The sequence below is a fragment of the Patella vulgata genome, chromosome 2 (assembly GCF_932274485.2).
Source record: "Patella vulgata chromosome 2, xgPatVulg1.2, whole genome shotgun sequence".
NCBI classification, from domain to species: domain Eukaryota; kingdom Metazoa; phylum Mollusca; class Gastropoda; family Patellidae; genus Patella; species Patella vulgata.
Genome location: NC_065880.2, coordinates 9,848,342 through 9,856,374, shown reverse-complemented (window position 1 = coordinate 9,856,374; position 8,033 = coordinate 9,848,342). Strand labels below are relative to the sequence as shown.

General features: G+C 36.1%; 1 protein-coding gene across 1 annotated transcript; it reads right to left on the bottom strand.

Moving 5' to 3' along the window:
• Positions 1-3,346: 3,346 nt before the first annotated feature.
• Positions 3,347-4,827, bottom strand: LOC126812239 (uncharacterized). The gene has a single exon (XM_050538527.1). It carries the CDS (start codon positions 4,785-4,787, stop codon positions 3,654-3,656), a length of 1,134 nt encoding a protein of 377 aa, XP_050394484.1. The 5' UTR covers positions 4,788-4,827; the 3' UTR covers positions 3,347-3,653.
• Between the last annotated feature and the right edge of the window lie 3,206 nt (positions 4,828-8,033).

The following is an 8,033-nucleotide window of genomic DNA, read 5'->3' as shown; positions in this document are numbered from 1 at the left end:
ATGATTGTTTGTTGTTTATTTTTCAGGTGTATGAATTGTTTGAAAGTTATTTTAAAGATGAGAAGGTTTATAAATCATCGCGCTGTGTTTCTATTGGTCAAGATGTGGTGCAAGTCGGCCATTCATTTCTACCCAGAGTTAAATGTGAGACATTGTTGAGTTGCCGATCATCGTTAAAGATATTACATCACTGTTTACAGCCGTTAGAGTCCATAATCAAATGTGTAGAAATGAACTGGATGGCCATTTTGGTAAGTAATTACTACCAGTCAACGATTCAAGTTTACATTTCTTTTCTTTCATGGGGGGTTGGATGTGTGCACTGTATCATAGGGTCTTGTCATTGAGTCAACTGGCGTGGTTTCGATTCCCAGGTTGTACATGACAAGGAGAAGGGTCGCCTGTCTAACCCTGTGGGTTTTCTCTTCTCTTGGTCCTCCGGTTTCCTCCCACTGCTAAAGAAGACCCCTACGCAGAAGCGAATTATTGAAATAAAATGAAACCATATGTTAGTCCAAAAATGACCTAGTTTGTGTTGAGTGGACATTAAATCCCATTTTTCTCTCCCTGTTTCTTTTTTTCATGACACGGTTAGAAAAGTTGAGACAGTGCCGTGAACTTTACCCTGTTATCTATATACAGTTCTGGAAATCAGGATTGAAGTTGTAAATGAATCTGGTTTATGGTGGGAATTTTACCCAGACAACAGCGCCTCGGTCTACTCATCAAATTGCGACTGCCAAGGGTTCTTTTAAGTTCACACCAATGTGTACATGGGGAATCTCGGTTATTTGTCCTCTCCCAACAACTAATAGATAGAACTCAATGACCATTGAATACTGCTCTGGTTATTCAATGGTTCAAGAGAGTGTATCTTTGCGACAGGGATACACTCTCTTGAACCAATGTTCATTGAGTTCTGTTTTTATTCTATAACTACATGTAAATCTCAAAATACACTGTACTATCCAGATTATCAAAAACAAAATCACCAATAACGTTAAAATTCATCATAGGTTCCGTCCTTTTTTCTTTCTTTTTATACAAAAATTGTGGTTGCCTAATGGTGATTTCGGTACAGTTTGACCTAATTCTGAAAATGACGTCATTCTGGACAAAAGTAGTATTTGTACAAGCCATTGAATACAACCATAGGTTGGTTATTCAATAGCTGTGTTCAATGATATTTGTTTGTATTCGCATGTAGATATAGAATAAAATATAATATTCTTTATCTAAGTGCAGGCCTGGAAATAATGGTTTTAGATGTACCTGACAAAATGTCAGACACTAATGAAATAGTAACTGACATGTAATCATAATATCAATAAAAAAAAACATATCAGTGCCGCCCAAAATGACAGGCAGCAGAGGTTTAGTGGCTGACAAAGCCTGAATCTGTGCCTGACATTGTCAGTGACAGGTGCCTTATTTCCAAGCTTGTCTAAGTGATAAGCAGCCTAAATAAACCATGATTAACACCTGAATTCTAGAATTGACCATATTATTTTTATAGGTCGGCTCTCAAGCATGTGGTAAAACCAGTTTAATTCGTCTGTTAGCGGAACTGACAGGGAATCCTCTACATGTTTTACCTATGAACAGTTCCATGGATACCACAGAACTACTAGGAGGTTTCGAACAGGTAAATTGCCTTTTGATTAAAATATATACTCAGCTTTTATAGGCCTTCTGTCATGCTGATTGTACCATTATAGTCTTCTGAGGGTTGGATGGCAGAATGGTTAGCGCATGCGCATTGCATCGTAAGGTCTGTCATTGAGTACCTGAAACAGGTGGGGTGTTGGATGGCCGAATGGTTAGCATGTGCGCATTGCATCAGAAGGTCTGTCATTGAGTCAACTGGCATGGTTGCAATTTCCCGGTTGTACGTGACAAGGAATAGAGTCGCCTGTCCACCAGTTTCCTCCCACTGCTAAAACCCCTATGTGCAAGCCAATTATTGAAATACAATTAAACCATGACATAGTTTGTGTCAAGTGATCGTTAAACCCCATCTCTCTCTCTCTCTCTCTCTCTCTCTCATATAATAAGGTAATTAATGAGAGTCATCTATTTATCATGGGATCAAAGAAGGGCACATCAGAGGGGCGTTGGATGGCCGAATGGTAAGCACGCGTGCGCTGTATCATAAGGCCTGTTATTGAGTCCACAGGCGTGGTTTCAAGTCCCCGGTTGTACATTACAAGGAGTAGGGTCGCTTGTCCAACCTCGTGGTTTTCTCTGGGTCCTCCTGTTTCCTCCCACTGCTAAAGTCCCCTACACGCTAGCGAATTATTGTAATACAATTAAACCATATGTTAGTCCCAAAATAACTTATTTGTGTCAAAAGCCACGTCATAGGTCAAAAGCCACTAGTATGACGCCTGACGCGACCTTCCAGTACAACTGGTCAGATCTTTATGTTGTATAGGCCATCAAAAGTATAAAAAAAAAACGAAACGAAATATAGTTTTTCAATCAGCTTATTTAAATTTGACTTATTGTATTTTCGTACAACTAATTAAAGTATGGCCTGAATATTCTGCCCTTGAAGCATGCTAAAGCCTCTTGTTATAACCCAGCTCAAAAAAGTTTCAAAACCGGGTCAGATCAGTGTATATTGCCGTCGCCCCCGTCCATCTGACGGTCCGTTATGGCCCTTATTTCACTTTGTTACACCTTGTGAACGCTCTAATGACAAAAGTGATCATGAAACTTATATGCATCATTTAGATAAGTGAAACGAAAAAGTCTATTGAATTTCAGCAATTTAAGTTCATTAATTCTAGAGTTATGGTCCTTGTTTCACTTTTTTGCACCTTATGAAAGCTTTAACGACAAAAGTTATCATCCAATCTGTGTGAAATTTATATGCATTTCTGTAAGTTACTTCCAGAGTTAAGGCCCTTGTTTCAGTTTGTAAATCCTGGAGAAACCTCAAAAGACGAAAATTATAATCTGATCTGTATGAAATTGTCCCTTGGCAGTTGGAATTCGATATAAGAGTAGGCTATAGTGCTGCTACCTGAGCAAAATGTCCCTCATAGCACACTGTATGGCGTATGCCCGTCTTCATTAGCCTTGTATAGGAGTAGGACATTAAACCCCATTTCATTTCATTTAATCTATTTTCTGTTGTCTATTTATTTATGTCACTGTACAAATATCACCTCAATTTTACCAACATTTCATAAATAATTCAAATATAAAGAATGAGATTATTCAGCATTATACAAAAACATTGTTTCAACAATTTAATTATCTGTATTGTTAATTTAAACATACATTATTTAAGAGCTAAATATGCCTATTGAAGGTCCGATGGCATCGGATACTCAAGATTTTAACTAGATTAGAACGGTTCGCCATTTAAAAATTTAATTTAAAAATGGGAAAGTGAGGATGTGTCTCGAATATACCAGTGCCCTGGTTACCACAATGCTCACATCTTGTCAAAACAACAAACAGTGATAACATGGCTCAGAATGAAGTAATTTGAATGAAATTTTCAATATTTTTATTTTACATGATCTATTTTTGAGCTATTATAGCAAGACAGCCAGCTCTTTATCTAAATCTTACATAATGCATCTTTGATATTTTAAAACATTGTTTAACAATTTAAGAAAGTTATCATTGAAGGATATATATTATAGTATTAAAGTCTGATGTTTCCCTGGACGTCGAAGGGAATTATCATAAGTTACTAAAGTTTCACAATCACAACCGCTAGCATCGTTAATTTCTGATAAACAGTTCGTTAAAGTTTCTGTCCTTTGGCTCTGGTAATGTTCGTTGATAAATCCGGTTTCGTATGCCTTATACTTCTTCTGTATTTTGTTACGTATCGTTTCTTTGGACCGCGAAGGTTTGAGAGGAATGGCGTTACTGTACACTTCACGAACTAATGTTTGCCGATTTAGAACATCGTAATAAATGATGCCACAGAATAGAGGTGTTGTGATTGGTTGCGACCAGGCGAGAACAGTTAGATATCGATAGATTCGTGGAGGTTGTTTGTAATGGATGTCGACTAATGTAAAAATAAATAATGGATACCAGAAAATCACAAATGATCCGACCATTAAAACCATGATCGTTATCCGCCGTAAATAGATCCGAGCATGTTGAATAGCCTTCGTTCCCGACACATCGTCAAATTCAAAATGGAGTTCCTCCTCTTCCGAATCATCATTCATTTCCCGAGACATTGATTTATGAATCAACTTCCATTGTTGAACCTTTGACTCACATCTTAATTTACGATAAAAGGTTGTAAAAGTCATTAAAGACAAGAAAACTGCTGCAGTGACCAAAAGCACCCAGAGCACATGAATAACATAATTACTTGGCACTCCGTAACAAAATATACAATTTCCGATGGCGTGATTAAACTCTGTACTTCCGGGTATAAAGGCGACTCCAAGATGTAGAAGTATTGTCGTAAACCAAATCATAAAAATTCCAAATAAAACACAGCAGTAATTTCCCTTGATTTTATTTGATTTATCCATGATGTGATATTCTTCGTTCATCAACACTGCTAATAAATTATACGCGGACACTGTCATTAAAAATATATACGAAGCTCCTACCACATGACACGCTGGTATCCGCGCGTCCATCAACAGACTGTATCCGAACGGAATGCAATACAGAGCTTTAAGAAAATCCAAGAAACAGTGATGACACAAAAAAGCTGATGATGTTTTCCTGAACTTTTTCACGGACATGATCGCACCAACGGTACACAAATTCCCGAATCCACCAATAATGGCCACCATGAATAAGATAGTCCCCTCTGTTTTGTCTTCGTGTGATTCATATTTTTTTTCCGTGAGATTTAACGAGAGGATTTTGGTGTAGGGATCGTCGTCCATTTCACATGGTGTATAGTCAGAAGACATGTTGAGTCATTGCTTTATATAAACTCCACGGACACCAGTAGAATTAAAGGGGATACTTCTTTGAATATTTTTAAATTGTAAAAAAAAAAAAAAAAGTCCCTTCTGTTTATGGCAAGGTTGACATTTTTAAACCCTGAAAATTAAAGCCATCTCCCATACTGATATCAAATTTGTATCAGCTTTCGCACGGGACTAAGATACAATTTGATTCAATCATAAGATGAAGATTAAAATATCTGCACTTTGAAATGAGATTCAGAACTTTCAAATTCACTTATTTCACTTTGGTTAAATCACAAATTAAACAAAAATCACCATTTTGATTATCATCCCTTTTTAGATCATGTTCATTGGTTGGGTAATTCTTTGGTACAATATTGATTTTCAAAGTCTGTGAATCAGAATTTTTTTTTCCCTAAAATTTCAATAATTATGAAACCTCATTTTAGTTAAAAACAATATTATATCCATTCCTTTTTAATTCTTGTTCATTTGTTGTTGTTTTTTTGGTAGATCAATGATTTAAAAATCCGTGAATCAGAATTTGTTTTATTCCCAGTTTTAATATTTATTAAACCTCATTTTAGTAAAATCAAAAATTGAAAAAATAAATTCAATTTATTACCATTGCTTTACAGATCTTGTTCATTTGTCTGATATTTTTGGTTGGATAATGATTTCAAAATCCCTGAATCAGAATCTTTTTTCCCCTCTTTTCAACATTGATGAAACCTTATTTTAGCTAAATCACAAATTTTCAGATCTTGTTCATTTCTTCGTATGATTATTGATTTCAAAATCCGTGAATCAGAATTTGTTTTCTCCCAGTTTCGACATTTATGAAACCATCACTTTAATATCGAGATTAAGAAACCCGCAAGAGCAGGTGTCGGGTGCCGATAAAACTCCAATCATGTAAATATTTGACACGGGTCACATCTGTTTGAGAACTTGACTAAATCTTCTGCTAATGAAGGTTAGAATTTGTCCCGTTATTACAGCTTTAACGTTGATCTTCTGCTGAAAAGATCAGGTGCTGAATTCTGAAAGATACAAAAAAACAAGATTACTTTATGCAAATGTTTTTGTTTGCAAGTCGTGTGTAAAAAGTTTGTTTTCTGGTTTTGTAAGCCGTGTGAATTGAAGAAGATTAAAAGCTTGTTGTTCCTGTTATTGAGAGATAAAAATAACAGCTTGTACATTGATATATTGTCATTGAAATAGCTCACTGTCGATACAAGGGGGTTGGATGGCCGAATGGTTAGCTTAGCACGTGCGCTCTGTATCATAAGGTCTGTCATTGAGTCAACTGGTAGGGTGACCCATGTACTCACAGAAATACAGTCCACCGCTGATAGTTCGAGACTACCACTGAAGCGTGCACATTTGCCGTGCCGAGACCAACTTTCTGACAGTATGATACTATAAATAGCCATGGCACGTGCAATTCTCTACAAATCTATCAACTATTACAGCCGTAAAAAATTTATTGTTGACGATTTTGAATAGCAGTTAAATTAAGCTTCTTGGTTATTACAGCAGATTTAGAAATTACGTTTGTTTCATTTTTTAAATCGCTTTATCATTAACTGTACCGTTAAGAGCGGCATCTTTTGGTTTAGTACAAATAATATCTCTGAATCACTCGGGTTAGGCAGGAACATGATACTAGCAGTAGTTTCATTTTACTTTTACAAGCTTCTTAAAACGATTGTTGAGCTACCTAACGTGCTTATTTCTAAATTCAATTTCTTGTTCTAGCTTTCTGTTACGTTTCGTAAAAAAGTAGTCTTGATTATACCGACCTGTCAATCAGATGTAGAATGGTCGATAGACTGGTTAAGCGAGACTAATTTCAAAACAAGGGCACGTAACCTATCTTTTACTCAAAAGTGTCTGGATGTTATGGACGACTCTTGGAACCAGTTTTCAGTCTATTATTTATACATGATTAATGGTCATAGCTTATTAAGTACAACATGATCGTTTATTTAGTGACTATAATTGTGTGAAACTGATTTGAGGCTTGGCATATATATAAATATTGTGGCGTAATTGTCGAGATATATGGAGATATTTATTTATGGTGGGTCACCCTACAACTGGAATGGTTTCGATTCACCGGTTGTACGTGACGAGAAGTAGGGTCGCCTGTCTAACCTCATGGGTTTTCTCTGGGTCCTCCGGTTTCCTCCCACTGCTAAAGACCCCTGCAAGCGAATTATTGAAAAGATAATGTAGTGAAGATCTTTTGTATTATGTTGCTAAGATACTAATAGTATATAAATCACATCCCATTCTATTCTGTATCTACTGATAGAATCGTTATGACAACCATACACAGACTTTCATTTGAATCTTAATATATAGTTGATGAGATGGGGGTGGAAGGTGCCGGTGAATAGTCTTTCGCTCTGATATTACGTAAACATTCAAACAATTGTATAAATTTTCCATAGATTAATCCAACACTAGATTACACTGGCTGACGGAGGAAGGTCCATAATTTCTAATTTATCCATTCGTCTGCCAGAATAAATTTGTTTTATGATCTTCGAGAGTAAAAACTCTGTTTGAGAATTAAACGACTCGTGGAAGATTAATTATTATGTAATAAAAGATTGATGGTTGTTGGTTGAATCGAGTCGGATAGTTTGTTGAAAGGCTGAAATGTAATTGTTTTTATTGACGTTTTTATTATCTATAAATAATTTTATCTTTATAAATCATTCAACAGTTTAGCCCCAAGAGTTGAGGTTCGTTCAGTTAAAACAATGAATTCTTTTAGAATACAAGGAGCAGCAGCTTTCTAAAAATGATATTTAAAAAAATTTATCAGTTTCTAACTTGCTTTTTAGAAAGATGCCCTGATTGTTAAAACAGACAGAGAGAAATGGGGTTTAATGTCCACTCAACACAAACTAGGTCATTTCAGGACTAACACATGGTTCAATTTTATTTGAATAATTTGCTTGCACGGAGGCGTCTTTAGCAGTAGGAATAAACTGGAGGACCCGGAGAAAACCCACGAGGTTGGACAGACGACCCTACTCCTTGTAATATACAACCGGGGAATCGAAACCACACCAGTTGACTCAATGACAGACTTTATGATACAACGCG